Below are 25376 nucleotides of genomic sequence, written 5' to 3'. Positions count from 1 at the left end.
AACTCAGCAAGAAAAGGCCTCACAGGCCACACAGTACCGGACAGTAACAAGGCAAAGTCAGACTCCAAAGCAGTGAGAAAATAATTTAATGACAACAGTAGCCTACACTCTCAGGTGTGGGACCCTCATGCTGATGGTGAGGGAGTTAAAAGAATGGTTCCCGAGAGAACTTAGTCCCCACACTGCCTGAACCTGCCTGAAAAATAAGACAAAACAAACCAACAGAGAACAATACATGGAGAAGAACATCTCCAGGCACCAGTGCAAACCACAAGGTCTCATTGCTAGGCCACAATGGAGAATCCAGATCGCCTGCCTATGGGATTCACCTCTTGTCAGGAGACAGTGTCCCACCTCTTGCTCACACTGCAGTAGTCCATAGGCAATCTTCCTTTGTGATAGTGATTGTTGTCAAGTCATCAGCCAGATTCATCCACCTACTTTGAGCTGCCACAGCTGAGGTGGAACAAAGCCCAACAGAATCACAAGGTCATGGAAGGTTGCCTAGACAACCAAGCCCAGGCCCCACCCACAGTGCCTGGTAACTAAGGCCAGTCAAAGGTGCAGCAGAAAATGGATGAGCCTCCACTAGAGGTTTCAGATGAATCCTTGAACCATAAAAACACAGCCCAAACCCCAGATAACCAGAAGACCAACACAGAAAGAGCAGGCCAGGCCCTTCCCAAAGGCTCTGAACAGGCTGGGGTTGGATCATCTGAGCCAACTGGTGACAAGCTATCCGGCCAGGCCACTAATGCAGGTAATAGACAGACTGACCGAAGAACTTCTGAAGAGGCAGAACAAAAATCTTCTCAGCCAACTGAGCACAGATTGCCTGGCCATGCAGAGAGGAGAGCATCTCAGCAGGCGGAGCGCAGAGCATCTGACAGAAGAACTTCACAGCAGCTTCCCAGCCTCTCAGAGAGGAAAGCCTCTGAGAAGATAGATGGCGAAGTATCTTTGCCATCTGGTAGGAAAGCTTCTGAGCAGACTGACCAAGAAACTTTAGAGCATGATGACCTGACTTCATCAGACGACGCTGACCCTTTATCAGGAAAGAGTCAACGACAAGTATACAACCAAGCTGGTTACTGGGCTGCAGAAGGCTCTAGTGATAAACAGAGGCTTAGTGAGGAAATAGAAAAGGATTATGCCCAAGTTATCCATACAACAGAAAAACAGGCTGGCTACCGCTCATACTACAAAACACTTGCCCACATTGAGAGCAGATCATTAGCTGATATCGATGACAACATTGAAGCTGACCAAAGAGTGCAGCCTTGCACATTTGAAGATAGTGAAACAGAGCTCCGAGCCAAAGGTTCAACTACAGAGGAAACAGAAAGTGCAACCACTATCCAAGCCTACAACCCACAGGATACCGAATTAACTACGGACACCCAGTCCTCCCATGAAAAACTTCCCTCCATCACAACCAAAGTGTACTATACCTCCAGTCCAGAAAAATTTCAAACCACAGAATACACTACTGTAGGTAAAGGGGGAGTATTGGGAGGTTAGAAGCCAAGATAGGACCTGTGAGGTTGAGAATGAGATCACCCAATAGAAAGATTCATGCTAAGGCAGAGATGAAAAATAAACCCATGTAACTAACACATGCAACCCGTAGGTCTCAGGAAGGGTGTAACACAAAAGAGATGTGCCATCTCCTAATGATCCTCAGGCCACTCAGGAAGGATCAGTGAACCAGAATTTAGGAAACCAATGTTTCCAGTTCTACTAACTAAGTCTGTATCACTAAATCACTTCCCACCCTGGGTTTCTACCACAGCAAGGGAATTCGAAGGTAACTGGAAATCCCCCCACCTCCCCATGTGAGGGAAAGTAAAGTAGAAACCTGAAGATATCCTCCCTCCAAATTTTGAGGTGTTCTGTAGTGCTTACGGGTGAGTTGAGTCTCTCAAAGAACTGGCCCTGAGGGTCTGTAGGCAGTTAGTTGTTATTTGAGCAGATAATACTTTCTTCACTGGAACCTTAAGGTCGCTCTTCCTCTTCCTCTTCCTCTCCCTCTTCCTCTCTCTCTCTCTCTCTCTCACGCGCACACGCACACACACACACACACACACACACACACACACACACAAACACAAGATGAAAGTAGTATAGCCAGTATCTTTCTTAATTCTTGGTATGAAATCTTAATTCTTGGTGTTAAATTTCATCAAATCTAGATAACAACAACAACAAAAAAAAAAAAACAATGTGCTATTATTTTTAGATTGATTTAAAAATAAATTAATAAATCTGCTGGGGGAAATATTTCAATTTCAGGATATCTCTACAGAATTTGAGGAAAGAAAGAGTTCTCAGAGGTCCAGTCAAAGCTTCAGAGGGCGGTTCCCTCCGATCGTTTTTGATGACCCATATCAGGTTGCACTCCGCTACATGGAGAAGCACAACATTCTTCAGATATTCCAGGTAAAGCTCTTAATTTTTTCCTTTCTTCTTGGTTGTGGGTTGTGGTGGAAGAAATTTGCTGAAAAAGATGGAGGTGGGGTGAGGAAACACAGTCTATTTCAGAAATTAGTGTTGTAGGTTGTGTTCATGTTGTTTTCTGGGGTGTTTTTACCCCAAAAAAGAAGTGACTGAGAAACACCAATAATACCATGAGGTCACACCATCAAGGGCATTGAAGTCCATGGAGGGTGGTTGTTGGGAAATGATTTGACCAATAATTAAAGTTTTTGTTTTAAATAAGTTTGTAAGAAAAAAATCAGTGAAAAAGAAAATTAAGGGGCTTTCTAGACCAGGGTCTTCAAAAGGAGATCATTTCAGGACCATCTTAGGGCAACATTCTTTAGAAAAAAGTGGTAGAATTACAAGTTTCATCTAGTTCCTGTGTTCATAAATCTCACTGGTCCCAGGATTTAAAGTTGAGCTTCCTTTAAAGATAGTTGTTCGGCAAAATGGAACTATGAGGGATTTCTGCGGCTCTAATGTGGTGGTCTTTGTTCCAGGTATATTTCTTTTTCATGTTGCTATTATTTGACAAGAAATGCCCATATCCATCTATAACAGTGTGTGTGTGTGTGTGTGTGTGTGTGTGTGTGTGTGTGTGTGTGTGTGTGTGTGTGGAGTAACTGTTTGAGACAGGTGTGAGGTTAGAGTAGTTTACCTCAAATGAAAGCATGCAAACTAGGAAGGTTTGAAGTACGGTATAGACCACTGGTTCTCAGCCTGTTATCAGTGACCCTTGGTTGGGGGGAGTCGAATGACTCTTTCACGGGGTCATCTAAGACCAACATCGCCAACTAGGTTGCTGGGCACCAGGGTCTGCACCGAAACATGGCAGACGTTGGCTCCAAGTCAGCGCTCTTCCTGTGTCTCGGTAACATTTGTCGGTCACCCATTGAAGAAGCATCGTTCAGAAGATTGGTAACTGAGGAAAAGGTTTCAGATAATTGGACCATTGACAGCAGTGCAGTTTCTGACTGGAACGCGGGCCAGCCTCCAGACCCAAGAGCTGTCAGCTGCTTAAGATATCATGGCATTAGCCCAGCCCATAAGGCAAGACAGATTACAAGAGAGACTTTGTCACATTCGATTATTTACTATGTATGGGTGAAAGCAATCTGAGAGATTTGAATAGAAAAATTAATCAAGTTAAAAGCTGCAAAGCTAAAATTGAGCTACTTGGAAGCTATGATCCATAGAAACAACTCATTATTGAAGTTCCCGATTACAGCAGTGACCCTGACTTCGAGCTGGTGTACCAGCAATGCCTTAGGTGCTACAAGGCCTTCCTGGAGAAGACTTACTAGCTGGTCCTAACCACCACCATTGAGTAACTCACTCATCAGTGCTATGCCCAAGGGTGGTGGCAGTCCTTAGCCCCCTGTCCCACCTCTCTTTTCAGCTGACTTACTGTATAATTTAAAATAATTGTAGTTGAAAATTAGTCATATGTTCAGATGGATAAAAACATTAGGGTCAGACAGTTTGAGGTATGGCTAAGCACTCTTAGACTAACTAAACCTCTGACCTTGCCATAGTTACACTATTTCCTCAGATAGTGGAACAAGCAAATATGGAATGAAAGAAAACCCAATAAAGTAAGAATAACCTACAAGATCCAGGTTAGCCTCTGAGCCCAGCAAGCCTGGGTAGTCTGGTCTAACTGGAATGTGTGCATGGCCAGCACCTAGTGTGCTGTTTGCTTGCCTTATGCCTCTTTATTCTAGACTCTTATTGTGACAGTATCTCCATCCATGGCAGCCTTCCATTTAACATTGGAAGAGTTTAAACCCAGACACATTGAGGGTGTTCAGGTATTTGAGAGAAGAGAAGCTGAATGTTATGGTAGGCCTGGAACTCCAGCAGGCCGTCCTGGGCTATACAGTGACACCCTGTCTAAAAATAAACAAAAATAATAACAGATGGAAGCAACAGATTGGTAACGTTAACAGTTTTAGTCTTACTTGGTTTTTATCTAGTTTCTTGAGCTTTATTCCTATTTGAGCCACTTTGCATCCTTAAAAAAAAAAGTAAGTGTGCTTAAATAGTGGTATGTGTTTCTAAGTGTTCTTTCATCAACAGTTTACAGTTACAGGCAAGCATGAGTAATTTTAGTGTATTTTCAGAAAAGGGACCTCAAATTTATATGGAAGTGTGTCAGAAAGAGACGTGAATTCAACTGGAAAGTTATCAAATACAACTGAAATACAAAAAAAAAAAGAGAGAGAGAGAAAGAGAGAGAGAGACCAACATCAAATACCAATATTCACATTATGAATCATAACAGTAGCAAAATTATAGTTAAGAAGTAGAAACCAAGATAATTGTATGCTTGGGGGTCAGCACAACACAAGGAACTTTGTTAAAGGGTTGCAGCATTAGGAAGGTTGAGAACCACACCCCATCAGCTCTACCACTCAAGTCCTAAGTTGGCCACATCTCTGTGAGTTGGGGGATATTACTTAGCTTCCATGGCTCTCAGACTCCTCATATAAAATAGGGATTTTGAAATATCTATTTCATTAGCCCCTCCTTTTGATGTTTCCTTCTTAAAATGCTTTTTTTTCAAGTTGGGACAGCTAGGTGTCTGGCTTTAATCAGAGAACTAGTGGGTGATAAACAGAAGGAGAAAATGTATTTAAGGAGGCAGGGTTTGGGGGCTGCCGTGGTAGCTCAGTGGATTCAAGCCCTTGCCTTTTGATCGAAAAAGCCTGATGATCTGAGTTCAGGCTCCAAAGCCCACATAAAGGTGGAAGGTGAGAACTGACTCCGTGAAGCTGTCCTCTAACCTCTGCACACGTGCGGAGGAATACACACACACACACATACACACACATACACACACAAACACACACACATACACACACAAACACACACATACACACACATACACACACACATACACACACATACACACACAAACACACACACATACACACACAAACACACACACATACACAAATACATACACACACATATAAACACACACATACACACACGCAAACACACACACACAAACACACACACATATACACACAAACACACACACGTATGCACACATGCACATAAACACTAATAATAAATTTAAAATTTTTAAAAATGTTGATCATTCTATAATTTTCCAAATTAAATATAAGGCTTATGAGTGCATTGTGATATTAAAGAAAATAAATTACCAAATATGCATATTGCTCAATAAAACTATATAAGAAGAGGCTGGCGATGTAGCACAGCAAGAGGATGCTTGCCTTACACGCATAAGGTCTACAGCACTGTACAATTAATCAATTAATTAATTAAATAAGATTTCCAAGTATATATTGGATACAGAATTGAGTGACACAGGTAAAGTAAGCCTATTTGAATACATTATTCCTGAAATTTACCTAATTGTTATTACCTGCAAATGAGAACTTTGTTATTCAATAACAGCAAAAAGATGGCAGTCGGTCTCACAATCCTTTATCATTTAATTTTAAAACTAAACATTATCATCACACTTTACAGTCAAGGATCTCAGAAGACTGTGTGTAAAGCTCCCATGTTTTCTATTTCTATTCAAAAGACCATTCTTCAATTCTTTTTGGAGCAATTAATTTATTAATTGATCATCTAGTGATATCACAGTTCTCACGACACTTTAAACTTTCCCACCACCTCTTTGGTCTTAGAAGCAACCAAAAAAAAATCCATTGCTACTTATTAAAGTTTGATCCCTCTAAATTTGATCTTAATTTGACTGATTTCATCCAAATAAATAAAGAATCTAGAGAGATGGTTCAGTGGTTAAGAGTACTGACTGCTCTTGCAGAGGGCTCAGGTTCAATTACCAGAACCCACATGGCAGCTCATAGCTGTCTGTATCCCCAAGATCTGACACCCTCACAGTGGCATACATGCAGGCAAAACATCAGCGCTCATAAAGTAGGAATAAATAAATCACTGATGAAGGAAAGAAGAAAGGAGGAAGGACAGGAAGGAGGGAACAAAAAAGGAAGGAAGGAAGGAAGGAAGGAAGGAAGGAAGGAAGGAAGGGAGGAAGGGAGGGAGGGAGGGAGGGAGGAAGGGAGGGAAGGAAGATGTTAGGAGACATGTGGATGTTTTTTAAATGTCTTTGAAACATCCTAGGGTAGTGAAAAGCTAACTGCAAGTCTCTCAGAACCAAACTGCGGTGCGTTGTTCTTTTTCTCAGCAGATCACTGAAAACCTAGTCTATGAAAGGCCAGACGACCCGCTGCATTTCATGCTAGACCAGGTATGGACTGGGAGAACAAACAATCCTTCTTTTCTCTTTGTTGGAAAACTGCACACAAGCAGCAAAGCAAACGGTGAACAGCTCCAGGTCATCATGAAGGAATCCTGTTTGCAGCTTCCAATCAAGAGCTCTTATTAAAGTATAGAACAAAGCTAGGTATGGCGGCTCACCTCTTTAATACCAGTGCTCGGGAGGTGGAGGCGGGCAGATCTCAGAGTTCAAAAGCCAGCTGGGGCTACACAGTGAGACCCTGTCTCAAACTGGAAAAGAACATTCCCAGCATCACAGAACTCTCTCTCCTCATGACTTCCCACAAAGGAATTAATTGTTTTGACCTTTATAATAACCTGCTCACTTTCCTTTAAAATTTTACTATTGAACAAGAGTCATGAAACACTTTTGTTTAGACCTGTGAGCTGTCTGAAGTGTCTTTGAATTGAACCATCTATAACCAGTATTATTTTTGTTTTGCTTCTTTTGCCCAGAATTATGGGATCCATTTATCTGTTGAATGGATCTGTGTAGCTATTCATCCATTTTCATCGTGTAGAATGCTATTCACCATATAGAAAAACTATGGCTAATCCATTCTCATTTTTATGGACATGCAGATTATTTCTAATTTGGAGCTATTACAAAAAAAAAAAAATTGCTGTAAGCCTTCCCATCCATGTCTTTCAGAGGTACATGTCTCTTGGCTCTTTACTTTACTCACTGGATCACAGAGCATGTGTTTGCTTAGCTTCAAATGGATTGCTTCCCTAGCATGGGTGAGCCAGTTAGCACCCCGCCCCCACCAGCTCTAGCTTTACCAGCCAGTGTTCACCGTCGTCACTGTATTCAGCCATGGCTGTTTGTTCAATTCGGTGTCCTTCTGCCTTTTCCTAGCTATAAGGCATCTGCATGTTTTTTTTATCTGTTTACAGAGTATTTGTAAACACTTATTTTTCTATAGTATTGCTTCATGTCTTTCTCATTAGCAACAGGCTTCTAAATGTTCTGACCCTGAGTGTTTGGCTAATCAAGTGTTTAGTATATCCTTCTACTCTCTGTCTTGCCTTCTAGCTCTTACCTTTTTTTAAAAAAAAAAAAGATTAATCAAAGGCTTTATATATCTAGTAATGCTCAATAACAATATGCCCATACAAAGAGAGTTATTTCACAATTAGCTAACCTAAGTAAAAGTTGTTTCCCACGACTGCTCTCCATATCTGCATGGCTCTCCATCTCTCCTACATCTCTGCCTCTCTAGCTCCTCCTCTTCCTTTTTTTCTTCTTCTCCTCTTCCTCTCCCGACTCCTCCCACCTCAGCCCCTCCTACATATACTTGATATCAGTTCTTAGCATCAGTGGTCTAGCTCTTACCTTTTGATGAGGAGAAATTCTTAAGTATAGGATGAAATATAACAATGTTTTTCTTCATGATTAATACTTCCACCATCTTAGAAGTTTCTCCCACATTTGATGATGGCTTCCTACATTATTTTGCAGGGGTGTGTGTGTGTGTGTGTGTGTGTGTGTGTGTGTAATGAAGCAGAGTTTGTTTGCTTGTTACTTTTCATATCTATGTCCACAATCTTTAATCAATTTTGTATATAATATGAGATTAGTCAAAGATTCACTTCCTTAATCCATTCAAAACCCATCACCATAATATGCACACTGATCTGAATTTCAATCATTCAGAGTATTTATTTATAATTGTTTCAAAATAAGACAATTCTCATGGCTGGAATAACTCAGTACCCAGTAGAGAAATTTTGCCTGCTTTAGTCCTCTTTAAACATGTCTTTGATATTCTTGGACCTCTATTTCCATATTAGTTTCATGACATTACACAAAGATGTACCTCTACATACATACAAGTATACACTAGTACAGTGCTTCTCAACCTTCCTAGTGCTATGACTTTTTAATGCAGTTATTCATGTGTTGACTCCCAACCATAAAATTATTTCATTGCTACTTCATACCTGTAACCTTGCTACTGTTTTGAATCATAATGTAAATATCTGATATGCAGGATATCTGATACACAACCTCCAAATGTCCTTTAAAAGTTCAACATGAGTGCAATCCAATATGTATTGTTTACTTGAGAGCTTGCTTCTTTGATCAGTGGTATGCTGATGAGATTCACTCGCTGGATTTCTATTGTCATTCCTTTTTTATCTGTGGATTCACTATTCTGAGTTAGACATCAATGACCAGTGTGGGTCATACAGATACACTGGTGCACGTACACATTTCTCTAGTGGTTACATATTCAAACTCAGAATTGTTGAGACATGGGATATTGCCGTAAATTAGCTTTAATCTTTTCTTTACATTTTATGTATGGATGTGTGTGTGTGTGTGTGTGTGTGTGTGTGTGTGTGTAGTGTAGTGTAGTGTAGTTTAGTGTTGGGTGCTAATGCACCATGAAGTATGTGTGGAGGTCAGAGAACAACCTTCAAGAATCAGTTCTTTCTTTGTAACCCCTCCTCTAGGGACCCCAACTATATGTATTTTGGGTCACTTGAAAGCTGTCCTTACAAATTTCCTGAGACATGGGAGAAAAGATAACTGTAATTCCCTATACCTTAGAATTGAGTGCCTAGAAAGATCAGAGAGGTCTCTGGAACACTGAGTTCTTCAGTGTGAACATTTGAAAGACAGACTGATAATATCACCAGGAAATCAGTTGGAAGGTGAGAAGATTAATTTGGCCATGGTCTACTGAGCTTCAGATGTCAGAGTAAAGTCACAAACAGAACTGTCCGGAAGCTAATGTAAACATGTGTCTCTTCCTTCTTTTCCATTTCTTCTCTAAATCTCCTATAATCTGCCCTTCATCTTCCCAAGCTGTGATACCACAAAAACTTCCCACAGGCCAACTGAAACAATTCTCCAGTGTTTTCTTCCCTTGTCTCGACCCCAAGACCTTTGACATCTTAAACATCTCTCACCTTCACCTCCAATGAGCCCTTCACTGTCCTCCATCCCTAGTGCCACCTAAGCAGGTATCCATCCTGTGGGTGTTCTCTAAGATGTAACCTTCTCTCTAGATGTAAATGCCTCCATCCTAATCCTGGATTAACCTCCTGTCTCTAGCTACCAACACTATTTATGCAACTCCCAAGTCCTAACCTCCACTGTTACTTCTCAGGGATTGAAATGTATCATCCCATGCTTTCTTGGCTTTTAGAGCTTCTTCTGAGAGATCCGTTGGAGCTTTGAAGATCTCCCTTTATAAGTTGGTACATTTAACCTTCAACTCAGCTAACTTCCAATTGTCTTTTTCTAATCTTTATTCTAAGAATTTTAACTATAGTGAACTGTGGAGAACTCGTCGTCTGGTTGCCATCATTTATAATTTTAAATGCCTCCTACACTTGGAGGCTCATCTCTTTTTCTATATTTGGGTAATGTCTGCTAGAATTTTATTGAATCAGATACTTTCCGTGTGTGTGTGTGTGTGTGTGTGTGTGTGTGTGTGTGTTCGCGTGTGTATGTGATGTGTGTGAGATGTCCATGACAGAAGAAAATGGAGTTACAGGCAACTGTGAGGCACCTGACATGGGAGCTGGAAACTGAACTCAGTTCCTCTGGAGGAGCAGCAAGCTCTCTTAACCACTGAACAGCTTCTCCAGGCAACCTTTATTATTTTATTTTATTTTATTTTATTTTATTTTATTTTATTTTATTTTATTTTATTTTTGAATCTCAGCTCTTTCTTTTACACTGTGGATTGTGAATTCTTGAACATGTCCCAAATTTCTTGAAAGCTGTGGTCATGTTTGCTTGTGTCTTTTTTTCTTCAAGGCTGTCTGGATGTGAACTTTCCCCAGCCTGTCTTCAGTTACCTCATTCTTTCTCAGCAGTAATAAAAAGGATTCAAAAGAGAGTGTGTGACTCATTGTAGCAACACCAACAAACAAGGGGGAATGTGACCTGCACTCCAGTAAAGTTAGGAGAGAACTAAATACCATTAGGATGAGCTAAGAGTTTCAGCAGTGTCAAAGCTGGAGAAATAAATAACTAGACAGTTTAAAGGAAAGGGAGCCAGAGAACGGAAAAAGAAAAGCTAGAGAAGAGTGATGTATGCGAAATGAAAGTATAAGAAATAATAGAGAGAATGCAATAGATAAATACAGAGGATGGGGTGCAGTGATTCACAACTGGAATCCCAATGCTTAAAAAGCTAAGGCAGGAGGATTGCTGTGAGTTCAAAGCTAGCCTGGCTACATAGTGAGTACTAGGCAGTTCTGTGTAAAAACGGACAGACGGACTTACTGACTGAAAGACTTACAAAATGGTTTCAAAATGAGAGGAAACCACCAGTCAGTATATCTTCCTGAGACGAGAGAGAATATACCACTCTCCCCGCCTGGATTTTGCAGTTTTCCTAGGAACAGCTATTTTTCTATCTGAAATCCAAGCAGTTTAAACCAGAAATCTGCTTGCTAACAGAGCCATCAGTCTATTTCCCGATAATGGGGGAAGTGCTGGAGCCGCCCTCAAACACGGCGCCCACCAGCTTAAGCCAAGCACCCCTGGTTGGGTGCCTTCCCACACCAGGTACTTAGCTGATGTGGGAAATTTCCAAACAGTGCCCTCTTTCCACCAACCGTCTTCATCCACTGAGAGCCTGCAAAGCCATCAGGCCAAGCAGTCTATTGGCCAAGGCACAGGGATGTGATTGGTCCTCTGTTCCTTGGCTCCACCCATTCTGCCCCTGCTGCCTGCATCCTTATGCCAGATCCAAGCAAGCAGCCCACCCCTTTCTCCTTGGCTCCCTTCCTCTGTGGCACAGCCCACAGCTCACTGCTGCCCTCCTTTGCTTTTCCATACAGCCCATTATCTCCCTGCAACCAGGCACCTGATGCTCGGTTCAGATTCATGTACATGAGGAGAAGGCTGGATGTCTCCCAACCCACCGTCTTCTCATACACAGCTCCCTTTGTGTGTGTGTGGGAGGGGACTGTCTCAATTATTGAAGCTGCAGTGTTTTCCTTTGGTGGCGTCATATCCTTATTCTTTGTTATTTGTGTGGTACTGTGTAGGTATCTGTGCATTTAAGCAGGAAACCCCGTTTTCAATAGTTCCAGGAATTTCAAGTCTCTTATTAGGTACCAGAAATGATAGGCGCTCCCCTGCGATTGAACTGGATTGGAACACAGGTTCTTAATCTATGGTTCTCTCTCTCTCTCTCTCTCTCTCTCTCTCTCTCTCTCTCTCTCTCTCTCTCTCTCTCACACACACACACACACACACACACACACACACACACCAATCACAAGAAATACATATTTGCTTTACAATTCATAACAATAGCAAACTCACAGTTATGAAGTAGCATGGAAAGTAATTTTATGGTTGGGAGTCACCACAACATAAAGAATTGTGCTAAAGGGGTCACAGCATTAGAAAGGCTGAGGACCACTGGATTGAAGCCAGAGCCCCTGCCTGATGCTGACGTTTCTGTACAGACTAAAGTTGGTGACAGGCATGCAACCCCATCTGGCCCCTGGGCGTGGGTATACTGTAATACACACACACACACACACACACACACATGACACTGAGCTATGAAGCCGTCACTTAAGGAAAATGAGGGAGTCTTTCGTTTATCTATGTAATTTATGTTTTTAAAGGGCTTCATTCATTTGTAAATGTCCTAGTTTCTCTCTGACCTCTCTTCCTCCAGTGTGAAAACCTTCTCTTCTGCGGTGCTAGTAATTGCTGCGCCACTGGCCGTGTGCCTTCATAGTTTTCTTCCATAAGAAAGTTATTTCACTTTAGTTCTGTTAAGACATTTTTACTGGACGTAGAATTTGGCTTTTCTTCATCTCTTTAGAAATGTCTTTCCACCTACCTTCTGACTCTAGGGATTTCTGAGAAGCTTAGAGTCCCCCCAGTTCTGTTCCCCTTACACACTGGGCTGAGTCCCCCCCAGTTCTGTTCCCCTTACATGCTAGGCTGTCTTTAGCTGCCCTCACCCCATCATTTTATTGTCTAGTTTGCAGAGGGGTTACGGGGGCGTGCATTAGGATTTACTTCAGGAAGATAAGCTGAGACTTGAATCTATACATCTGTGTCCTCTACCAAATGTTGCAAGTTTTCCGCCCTATCTTCTTCTTTGCCGTTTTCCTGCCCTGTTCTCTCGATGAGGAGTCATTTGTTTGTTTGTTTGTTTGTATTATTTTTCTTCTTTTTTTTGAAAATCACATTGACCATGTTAGACCTTCTGCTATTCTACAAATTCCAGAAGCTCTGTCCATTCCTCACATTCTCCCCTCCGCCCAGATAAAGCAACACTTTGGCTCTATTCTTAAATCCACAGATTCCTGCACCATTCGTATTCTGTAGCTCATGTGAGGTGTGTGTACGCATGTTAATTTGTGCGCATGTGTACAGGTGTGTGTGCATGTGCAGATGAATGTGTAAGCATGTGGGGGTCAGAGGTCACGCTTCAATGTCACTTCTCAGGAGCTGTCTATCTTAGTCCTTCTAGACAAGATGGGACCTGGAGTTTGCCAGTTGGGCTGGGTTGAATGTCCAGTGAGCCTAAGACAGTGGTTCTCAGCCTTCCTAATGCTGTGACCCTCCAATACAGTTTCATATGTTGTGGTGACCCCCAACCATAAAATTATTTCATTGCTACTTCAACTGTAATTTTGCTACTGTTGTGAATCGTAATGTAAATATCTGTGTTTTCTAATGGTCTTAGAAAGTCTGTGAAAGTATCTTTCGATCCCTGAAGGGGACATGACCCACAGGTTAAGAACCACTGACCTATGGGATCCTCCCGTCTCTACCTCCCCAGCTCTGAGATTACATGCATGCTATGGTACCCAGCTTTTATGTGGGAACTGGTACTCAGGTCCTCATGCCTACATAGCAAGCACTTTTACCCAGGCCTTATGCGGTGATCTTTTATAATCAACTTTTAGTAATAAAAATTCTACTGAGAAGGGGGAGCTGAGGAGAGGGGTCAGTGGATAAAAGTATTTGCTGCACGAGCAAGAGGGCCTGAAATCAAATGCACACAAAAGCCTGAGGTGAAGCAGAAGTATTTTTAATCTTAGTGTTCTTTCAGGAACATGGGAGGTAGAGAATTCTCAGCAGACACTCACAGCCAAGAAGCCTGCTACACTCAGCTGAAAAAGAGCAGAGACCCAGTCTCCAACAAGGGGGAAGGAGAAGACTGGCAATGGGATTGTTCTCTGACCTCTGCCTGTGTTCCGAGGCACTCAAAGTGCCCATGTTCTCATGGGTAATGTACATACACACACATATACACACATACACACACATACACACACACATATATACACACACATATACACATATTTACACATGCGTGAGCACATGGCACACGTACACACAGACACATATATACACACATGTACACACACACACTAAAGACCATGAATTTAAGAGAGAGTAGGAGGGAGGAAGTAAATTCTGTTCTGTCTTTCCCACTTCTGCCATTTCCTATGTTTTTCTCTTCTTTTGGTGTATTTTTCTTTCCTGGACAGAGATATCCTGACTTTAAAGGTCTTGTTTTAATCATCTAAATTATAAGGTCATCTTTGAGTCAATATCTATTAATTACTTTGCCTGCTTGCAGTGGATGGCATTTTAAGTAGCCTGTAAGAGCACTTTAGACATTGGGTTTTTTTGTTTGTTTTTTTGTTTTTGTTTTTTTAGGACACTCAGAAGGGTAGTTCTCATCCACCTTGACCATCTGTAGATGTTTTAATGTGGTAATAGGCACATAAGTTACCTGTAGTTAGAGCATGTTTGGTAAATCCTCATCCCATTATGTTTTCTAGACAAATGTATTTGGATATAATAAGGAACATTCCTCATTCCCTTGGCCCAGACGGCTTCATTGAGCCTGGTGTCAGTGTGCACATCTGGAGGCCTCATCTCCTTCATGGCAAACTTCTGGGTTCCACTGGGTGCCCGAGGGGCTCACTTCTTGAAGCCCACTCCACCCTTCTTTGAGGGAGCCATTCTGCCATACCGGTGTTGGGGACAATCTTGAATGGACAAACATTGCATACAGACTAAGTTTGGCTATAGTCCTTTGTGGTTTTTTTTTTAAACAATTTATTTATTTATTATATGTAAGTACACTGTCGCTGTCTTCAGACACCCCATAAGAGGGCATCAGATCTCATTACAGATGGTTGTGAGCCACCATGTGGTTGCTGGGATTTGAACTCATGACTCGGAAGAGCAATCAGTGCTCTTAACCGCTGAGCCATCTCTCCAGCCTATAATCCTTTGTTGAATGTGGAAGGTTTGCTGGCTGATAAGATGCTTACAGTCAAACCAGGAGTCCTAGCTCCCCCTTTGTGATTGATGTCTTATCTCAGCTCAGAAGTTCAAACACTGACCACACTACTTTGAAACTGCCCCATGAGTGCATGTCTCTGGTGTTGGATGGGCACAGGGCCCAGAAAGACAAGAAAGGGATCTTCTCTCACACACAGTCCCTGTTCCCTCTTTGACATCTGGTCATATTTGACCAGCCTACTTCACTGCAGAAAGACTACATTCCTTCTGACTATGATTTCTGTTGGCTGTCAATTGAAAAATAGAGGAATTAATTCTACATTGTCATTGACTGCCTTTGCTTAGTCCCAGAATTTGCAGATAGTTGTAGGTTCTTTCAGTTTGTTTGTTTGTTTGTTTGTTTTGTTTGCCGTTCTTGAGGAGAGAGAGAGAGAGAGAGAGAGAGAGAGAGAGAGAGAGAGACTGTGTTTCTTAGAGGATAGGGTCTGTGTTTTGTCCATAATACTTGCATTTTTGGGTGTTTCCTTTTACACAAGAGCAAAACCTTTGGGGAGAGGGAAATATATTCATTTAAAGCTTTTACCACAGAAATTTGAATTGTGGTATTTTGTTTACTTCAAAATAGTTTCTAATTTTAACTATGATTTCTTCCGCTCATGATTTTTGGACATGGCTGTCTCTGGGTTTCTAACTCAATCACACTTTGTTAATGGACACTCTGAATAGTGTCAAGAATTTGAAACGTTTTGACTTTATGACTTAGCCTATGGTTAAGGATGGTGAAGGGGATGATTTGGAGGTGGGAAGAGGATTCTTTTGCAGTTCTCAGGAAGTGGTGTAAATATCACGTCAGCTGTGGGAGCATGCCCACATCTTTTGAGCCTTCCAACCTGGTTGGGATTGCCTGTCTCTGCCAGCTCTTTCTGTTTCCTCTGTGTGCATGTGGTGGTGCTGCTGATGCTGTTAGGTGCACATGAGCTTAGAATTGCTTTGAAATCTTCACCCTGAAGAGGTGTGCCATGAGCTCTGACTTCTTGTAACGCTGCTCTAACTGTACCGGTTCTGTTTTAGTTGGTGATTAAATGCGGCATACTTTCACCTGCATAATTTTTAAACTTCCTGAGTCCTAAACCTTTCACCGTATTTCCTACAAACAGGATATCTCTGAGGTTTGCTTTTTTATATATATAAGCATTATACAAATACAAGAAGCTTTCATTCAGCAAGTTGTTAAAGATGTGTAGAATTTGGATCACATTTCCCACAGGCTATTAACCCTTTCTGTTCTGTTTCTTTTATTCTTACTGTTTTGTCACTTTGTCTCTCCCTTTATCACCATAGAATTGATACTATTGTTTTTTTTTAATTTCTTAGTAAAATATTTTTTAAATTAATGTGGTTTTTCAGGGTACGTTTTAAAGCTATATAAAAAAGGAACAACAGATAATTATTTACCTTCTTACCCCACCCCTATACCCTCATCCCTAATTTCCTCTTTATTAATATTTTGCGTTCATGGTATATTTGCTTTAAATACTATGAGTTAGTACTGACACATTTCCTAACTATACTTTACATTAAAGTTCTCTCTATCTAGATCTTGTCAAATAACTTTTGGCAAATGCATGTGACACATCTCCCAGTATTACAGTCCCTGCCCAAATAATCCTGCTAGTGTTTTTTAAAAATGTCTTCTGCTTTGTTTTTAATTGTGGTGGTGGGCAGTCTGATTGTGGGCATGTCGACGTCAGTGCAGGTTCCCACAGATGCCAGAAGAGGGCGCTTGGAGCTGTTGTGAGCCACCAGGGTTCCTAGGAACCAAACTCAAGTCCTCAGAGCAGAGGTGTGCTTTTAACCACCAAGCCAGCTTGCTTTTGTGTCTGCCTTTTATAATGGTTTCTCTAGTGATTACGCCACACATCCTTAATTGATGATGTTTTGATTTATTTGATCTTACTCAGGTCAAGGACTTCTATATTTTTAAACTTCTACATATTTAAGCCCCATGAGACGTGTAAGTTCTGAGAAGATCAAAATTCCAAATGGAAACTTTGTTTTTATTCTCCTTAGGTACAGGACATGATCAGATACAGAGACGAAAGGCTGGACATCTGAAGGCGGACCTCCCCCTGCACTGCTTACTGTCATCCGTGGCCTGACTGTACTCTACCTGCTCCCACTTGAAAAATGTGTTCTCAGTAGGCGTCGGTAGTAACTCTGCCTAAATGTGGTCTTAATTTTTAGGTCAGAATGTTATATAGAGTGCCTTTGTAAATTTCACATAACAATTATAGATATCTCTGGATAATCACACAAAATATACACGTTACAGCTACTCACGCGTTGAAATTTCAACACTTACTCCCACGAGCCTAGACTAGAATAAGGTCAAGTCTCCAAAGGGGTGAGTGAGCACTGATAACCTCTCTCAACTCCCAAAGAACTCGAGAATCTCGAGTGGCTCTAAGCTGCTTACGAAATTCCTGTCGGAAATGTGTGAGAAACATTTTTACCCTTTTCAACAAAGGATTGTTAGTATTAGGTATGATCCATATTAGTGGCGAGAAAATATTAGTACCATTTTCTTTTCTTATTACTGCACGATACATTCTGTCATTAGTGAATGCGATTTCATCTTCTCCTGGTTCTTAGCCTACAGTAAAACTCAGACACGCTTTACTACCATGGACACATCTGTGCAAGTGAGGCCAAAACGGCATTTCCTCATCACATTTATCCCCTAAAGAAATCTGTATCATGTGGAATGTCTAACCAGTCAGACTGGTATCTAATAGCTTTCTGCTGTTAGATGTCTATCTGGAACTCGAGGATCTGGTCAGAAATCATTCTCGAGATGATTGTTTGATTCTACTTTTGTATCCTGAACCTTTCAAAATTCTTCTTTGTGAACAATGAGGCAAACTGGATTCTTTGTATCGTTAACTAATGACATAATTACAATTATGATAAATTGTGATATAATTATGTGGCTGTATTGCTTGAGATTTCAAACACAGACTCTACTGTATCGTCTCTGACACTTATTTCTCATACTTATACTCCAACGAGTCCTATATGATTCCAAAATTATTTAGCTTTTTCTTGTTGTTCATAAAATATGCATGTGTTCAAACTCAATAAATGTGTTCTCTTCTCGGATAACGACTCCTCATGCTTGAAAGATGAGCTGAAAGCTGATGGGCCAGCAATGACACATGGAATAAACTAGAGTCATGTAGACTAATTGGGTGGTCCAACAAGACAACCTAAAACTTGAGAAGCCATTCCTATTATCAGTGGTAGGAATGTGGAGGTTACAATGTCATGGTGTGTTAGCACTGAATCCGAGCACCGTTGGTGGTGTCCACTTTCCATCTCAGTATTTAAAAGCCAGAGCATGACAATCCAAAGTTCAAGGCCAGCCTGGGTTATGTAACGAAATGATATTAAATATAAGAAGAAAAGTAAAAGGGGCTGGTAAGATGGCCGAGTATGTAAAAGTGATACGAAAACCAGACAGCCTGAGTCCAGTCCCTAAATCCACAGTTAAATGAAAGAACTGTCTCTGAAACAAAGTTGTTCTCTTGACCAACACACTCACTGTGGTGGACATGTCTCAGTGTGACCTCCCTGACACATGTATCATACATATGTCATACACAGACCTTCACAGTAATAACAAATAATAAATAAATAAATAAATAAATAAATAAATAAATAAATAAATCTATTTTAAACCACTGAATTTAGCTTTTTGATGTTTGGCCCTAATATTAGACCAGTGGTTCTCAACCTTCCTAATGCAGTGACCTCTTAGTACAGTTCCTCATGTCGTGGTGACCCCCAACTATAAAATTATTTTCATTGCTACTTCATAACTGTAATTTTGCTAATGTTACAGATTATAATATCTGTGTTTTCTGGTGGTCTTAGGTGACCCCCATGAATGGGTTGCTCAACCCCAAAAGAGTCAGGACCCATAGGTTGAGAGCCACCATCTTAGACAGTTTTAACAAGTTTCTAAAGTCAGAACACCTCAGATCTAACCACTCTGGCAGCTGCAGCCACTCCCTTAGGCTGTGTCTGATGCCTTTCATAACTGTCATTTGTGACTTTCCATAGTGAGGCAGTAGACCAGAGGGGATGAGCCAGCTGTGGTTCCCTCTGCACATACTTCTTTCTCTGAGGAGGAAGAGAGTCAGCACCACCCCTCACATGCTGTGACTCAGACTCTCTACACAGAGGCATCTAGCACAGGAGATCAATCAGCAGGAGATGCAAAGTGACAGAAAGCAGTCTCTCACCGGCCACAAGTGAACACTCAGCGTGGGAATCTCAGTGCAGCTGGCTGTCAAGCGGAGCTGAGAAACTCGAACTTGACCCTCCCCAATTTCACTGCAGTACAATGTGAAGAGAACAGAGTAGCCACATAGAATAAATATGGAAGCTGAGAGTCAATGGAGAGTAAACAGAGATAGAAACAAGTGAGTTATTTTTTATTTTATTTTATTTTATTTTATTTTATTTTATATTTTTGAAATAGGGTTTCTCTGTTTAGCCTTGGCTATCCTGGAACTCGCTTTGTAGATCAGGCTAGCCTTGAACTTGCTGCATAGCAGAGAATACCTTCTGGCTTCAGCTTCTCCGACCTCTGCCTCCTGAGTATAGCATTGCTGTAATTATTTTAGAAGTGTTTTTTATCAACGGGGCTGTGGGTTGGATCTGAGCATCAGGCATCCCCTCACTCCAGTGACCCCGATTCCCTCACACTAGCAGAAGCTGAATCTACTAACTCTCCCTTGTGTGTGCATCTGCTTTCCCTCCTCTCCTCTGGTTCTTCACCCCACTTCCGCCACTGCCCCCTTCTACTTCTTTATTTGAGGTGGAGTCTAGAGTAGCCCAGGCTAGCTAGCCTCAAATTTACTTTGTAATCAAGGATGATCTTGGCCCTTCTGATCTGTACCTTCCAGGAGCTAGCATTACAGGTGTGTATGACCACACCCAGTTCTGTGCAGTCCTGGAGATCAGACCCAGGGCTTTATGCTACCCAGCAAGTATTGTGCCAGCTCAGCTACATCTCTCAGCTACATCGCCGGCCCTCTCCTCTGTTCTTTAAAGAACTGATTTACCTATTCCTTAGCACACTGGGTGATGCATGAGCCTCAAAAAGAAGAAGTTTGACATCACTGGTGATTAGAGAAATGTACGTTAGAGTCACAATGAGACAACACCTCACGTTTAACAGAATGGCTGCAGTCAAAAGGAGAGACAACTAGTATTGGCGAAAGTGTAAAGAAATCAAATCCCTCATATCTGGCTGGTGGGAATGCAAAATGGTGCAGCTACCTCGGAAGATAGTTGAGCCGTGGCTCAGAAAGTTAAACGCTGTGTGATCATATGGCCCAGCAATCTGTACCAAAGGAACTAAAGATGCAAGCACTTGTTTACAAATATTCAGAGAAGAATTCCTAATAACCAAAAAAGCTGAAAATAACCCAAATGTTCACCAACTGAGGAATGGATTTTTAAATACAGTAGACACGCACCGAAATACTACTCACCCTTGAAAAGAAAGAAAGGCGCCCCACCATGTGTTTTTATCTAGAGAGTGCACTGCCAAGTAAAATCAGCCAGGAATGAAATGTTGTATGATTTTACTTATATTATTTATAAATTTCCAAACTTGTAGAAACAGAAAGCACAGTGTGGTTATTGGGAGCTAGAGGAGAAAGAAAGAATTAAAAACTATTTAAGGGGTCAAACTTCCTATTTTGGAAAACGGAAAACTACAGAGACTTGTTTCAGGAGAACGTCCTTCACACTCAGACAGTACACTGAGAACTAGGGTAGTAGATAGTATGTGCCATTGCTGCAGTTGTTGCATTCAACATGGAAAAGTGCTGTATCCATTCACAATGGTGTTGTTCAGCAATAAATGGGGATGGAATATAGACACATGGCTGAGACACGAATTGGTCCAAGCAAAGGGCATAGATCATATGATTTCACTCACATTAAATGTCTAGAACAGTGAAGCTCATGGCACAGAGACAAGCACATGTCGGGCTGGGGTGAGGAACGGGGACGACTCTTTCCAGGCACGAGCTCTTACATTTGAACACTTGGTCCCCAGTTGCTGGAACTGCTTGGGAAGGAGTAGGAGGCGTGGCCTTGTTGGAGGAGGTGTGTCATTGGTGGTGGGCTTTGAAGTTTCAAAGACCTGTGCCATTACCAGTCTCTCTCCCTCTGCCTCATGCTTGTAGATCAGATGTTAGCTCTCAGCTGCTACTCACTGCCATGCCTGTGTTCCAGCTGTCATGCTGCCGGTCATGCTGGTCATGGACTCTGACCCTCTGGATCCATGAGCCCTAATTAAATGCTTTTTTTATACGTTCTCTGAGTTTGGGTGTTTTGTCTTGATGATATAACCATAAGAGGCATAGGGATGTACGTACCATAATAGGGGGTTGAGAAGAAGAACAAAGTAAATGCTACAGTGAAATCCATTTACTGGTTAACTTTTAAAAAAATTCCTCAAGGAAAACAAAAGCCTGAAACTTCACCTCTCACCTAGAGACTGAGAGTTGCTTTACATGTTTGCACTTCTGCCAAGGAAGCAATGGGAGTAAGGTGTGCACCAGCCCCTCCTGATGGAACTGCACCTTTAAGACTCGGACTTGAGAGATGCTCTCAGGCATGGGTCTTCTAACGAGATGTGTCAGCCTAACGAGGAAACAGCAATGAGGACAAACCAACAGGAAAGTGGGAGACGCACAGAGTTGAATGCAATTCGGGAAGCTGGAGCAGAGATGTAAGAACGGTGGATGGCTCAGTCCGCTGTGTCACTACTGCTGAGTGACAGTAAATGTAGACAAAGGGACAACTCCTGACTTTGGTCAGATAAAAGCCATTTGTACCTTGACTGTACAGAGTGACAAGAATGAAGGCAAGAACAAATTTCGCTGAAAACGTATAACAGTTAGCACATCAAGGCAAGCAAGTTGCTTAGAACATGGGTAAGTCTAGGGCCGGAGAGGTGATCCGGCTATTAAAAGGCTAGGCTCACAACCAAAAACAGAAGAAAAGTTATAATCCTTCTAGATGCTGAACAGAAAAGATGTTTTCCCGGGGGACCTCTTAGACCCATGTATGTCTAAATGTATGGTTGTATACTTTAGTTGTGTGTCTCAGTAAACCAAGCTTCAGAGCACACCCTCTTAATAGTGGACATCAGGGCTACTGTGAAGAATTTCGTTCACTGAAAGGAAAACTGCGCTTTGTGCTTATTTTATTAGAACTTGGTCAGTTCACTTAAAGTTCCATATCAGAGCCATAAATGAGGATTAAATGGTCCATAATCCCTTCTAAAGTAAAGAACTATTTACATGGAGATGTCCCATTTCTGGAAAAATGTCTAGGTGAGCAGGTAGAAGCCATGTTGATGTTACTATCACCTAAACATGTGAACTGAATTAACTAAGCTTATCTGAATTTGTCATCATCTCTCAGAGCTGAAAGGGTTACAGGTATGTCTATCAACATTGGGTTTGGTTTTTTTTTTTCCATTAATTTATTTATTCACATTACATCCCGATCACAGCCTCCCACCTCTTCCTAAGTCCCCGCCTCAAACTGCTAAATAAGAGGGGAAAATGCCCACTAAAACTCAAACCCTCTTAGTTTACTCATTTCAAGAAAAATTTCATCAAAACTCAAGGCTCACTAAAAGAAGTGATTTTTCCAGGGGCTTTTAGGTACTATGTGACCAGCCATACTTCAAACACAGAGTGGAAAATTGATAGTGCGATAGTGCCGAGATTTGGCCAGACAGAGAGGGCAGGCCTGATAGGGTAAACAGAAGGTGGATTTGGCTTGAGAATGGAATCTAGAATAATTCACAGGGCACAAACTGGATGCAAACCAGTGTGTGGCCATAGCACCTCTGGTGCCCGTGGGAGCCAGGTGGCTCTGTGAGTGTGCTGTACCAGACCCTACCTGCAGGGGGTTTGGCCTCCTGTACTACAAAAAAAGCTCAGAGGCCTCATTCTCCTCTCAGGAGATTGATATATGGGAACTCCATTTCTTTCCCCCATTATTCCTCAACCACTGGGATTTCTGACCTAAACTGTGGTAATAGGGAAAAAAATCTTGGGTTTTGGGGGGTTTGGGTTTTTTTTTTTTTTTTTTTTTTTTTTTTGCCTTTTTGTTGTTGCTGTTGGTTGGTTGGTTGGTTAGTTGGGTTTGGGTTGTTTGTTGTGTTCTGTTTTGTTTGCAATGGAAACTCACAGATTAGTTCTTTTAGTCAAGTTAGAATATGCTTAAAAGGGGAAAGAAAAACTTCGCAAAACAGTTAGAAATTAGTTATTAGAAAAAGAAATCTGTCATACTTTCACACTAAGGATTACAAATTCCACAACTAATCAATTTGCACTTATTCGAAAACTAATCTGTTCTTCGTGATCTTCCTGTAACTGGGATTTGTGTTTTCTTTGTCTGTTCTGAAAAGATCTTCAAACCTGTGGAGGTTTTTAAAAATTATACATGTGCATGTCACACACACACACACACACACACACACACACACACACACATATATATATATATATATATATATATATATATATATATATATATATACATATCATTATGTGTATGCCCTCGGAGACTAAAAGAGGGCATCAGATTCCCTGGAGGTGGAGTTACAGGCACCTGTGACCCTGTGAAATGGGTGCTGGGAACTGAAGTCAAGCCCTCTGCCAGGGCAGCAGGTGCTTTTGAGACATCGCTCCAGCCCTCAAATCTTTTACGTTTCTCTCCACGCAGCCCTAGGAGAACATAAAATGCCTAGAACATGGATGGAAATGAGTCTTTGCTTCCTTGCCCTTTCACTGCTTACAGATTTCCAAGGAAGCACCTTTTGATGGCCTATGTTTCTCTTTGGAAAGTTGTAATCTCAGTGCTGTAAGAATATGTATGGACTGCAAAAATAATAGTAGTCACCCAAACCTTACCACCCAAATGGCTTCCTTCTAATATTTGCTGAAAGTTCTTTCTAAAGCTGAAATTCATGTGTGTTTTTAAAAAATAAAGTATCAACTCAGAATACTTGGTAGGCGGAGCTGTTACATTACATTGTAATTTGGGGTAACTCAAGTGCAATGCTCTGTGAGCAGGGCTTCTCTGTTACATTGTAATTTGCTGTTTTGAATCTTTAGCTGGTCCTGAGGCAACATGAACTTTCATAAACATTTGTTGAATAAATGACTAAACTTATTTTTGTGGAACTGCTTTTATATGGCTTCGTTTTTACCCATGATGTAGAAGTTTACTGCATAACTTATCCTGGTCACCTAAGCAGACTCTGGAACACTGAAGAGGAAGAAGGCATGGAGAGGGACATGGGGATATCATACTCTGTCCCCTTTCAAACACTGCTTTCCGTTGTCAGTCTTGCTCAGGAACTGGACTTAGCTATAAACATCTGTTCTCCAGGGAAGGTACTCTCTCCTAAACACTGAGGTCACTGAGGCAGCCAGTGCAGAGCTCAGACAGCCATCATCCTCCTTGTTACCAGTACATAGCCCGAGGCTGTCCCACCGACACCCTGCTCATGTTTCTGTGATCATGAATTTCAGAGTACTTGCTAAGAAGCACACTCCATGCTAACTCTGTCCCTTGCGTAAAAAGAGCCTGTGGTGAGATGTCACTAATCTATGAGGACCTCCCAATCTATTGATCAAAGTGCTCAGACCTTTCTAATATCGCTACCCTTACTACCCTCAGCACCAGACTAAACTATCCATGTGTTGCTACTTTCCCATTAAGAGCAATATTCTTCATGCTGTGTATACATGATTCAGTGGTCCTGAAGAAAGGGATGGAGAGAAAGGAAGGACCTAGTAAGACATCAAAGCATTACTTGATCCTGTCTCTTCCTTTGCATTTCTCCATCTGTGTTTCCAACTTTTTTCTCCCTTATGAGCTGCTTAGACACTCACCTAATGAACATTACTGTCCCCTCAAATATAGCCTGTGGTTACAGAAACTGAACCTGGTCCTGACCCTGTGCAAGTAGAGAAGGGAGCATGAGCAGGTTTCTTTAATAAGCAAAGGCTTAATGTTAATGATCCAATCAAGTGAAGGAGCACCAGCTAAACACACACACACACACACACACACACACACACACACAAACCTGTTTGCATTCAAGGAGAAAAGCCGAACCGTCTATCAGAGACGTACATTCCAAAGCAGCAGAGATCTGCCCACAGTGCTTCCTGCTCAGCCAGGCAGGTTCAGGCAGCATCAGGCTCAGCCCATGTGAGATGCCTCCTTCCAATCACAGACCACAGGACTG

General features: G+C 41.6%; 1 protein-coding gene and 1 pseudogene across 2 annotated transcripts; both read left to right on the top strand.

The window, feature by feature from the left end:
- Positions 1 to 531: 531 nt before the first annotated feature.
- On the top strand, positions 532 to 18177 carry Tex55 (testis expressed 55). 2 transcript variants are annotated; one of them, XM_034515716.2, is made up of 4 exons: positions 532 to 1491; positions 2293 to 2439; positions 6668 to 6730; positions 17090 to 18177. In XM_034515716.2, exons 1-4 carry the CDS (start codon positions 574 to 576, stop codon positions 17132 to 17134), a joined length of 1173 nt encoding a protein of 390 aa, XP_034371607.1. In that variant the 5' UTR covers positions 532 to 573; the 3' UTR covers positions 17135 to 18177. The 2 variants fall into 2 exon arrangements, with proteins under 2 accessions (XP_034371607.1, XP_076767298.1); XM_076911183.1 differs by having other exon boundaries at positions 560 to 1491; positions 6668 to 6886; positions 17090 to 18003.
- On the top strand, positions 3307 to 3782 carry LOC117718178 (low molecular weight phosphotyrosine protein phosphatase pseudogene; annotated as a pseudogene).
- Positions 18178 to 25376: the final 7199 nt, after the last annotated feature.

This window comes from Arvicanthis niloticus, chromosome 12 (genome assembly GCF_011762505.2).
Source record: "Arvicanthis niloticus isolate mArvNil1 chromosome 12, mArvNil1.pat.X, whole genome shotgun sequence".
Lineage (NCBI taxonomy): Eukaryota > Metazoa > Chordata > Mammalia > Rodentia > Muridae > Arvicanthis > Arvicanthis niloticus.
Note: the sequence above shows the minus strand (reverse complement) of the source record. Positions and strands in the feature narration are given on the sequence as shown.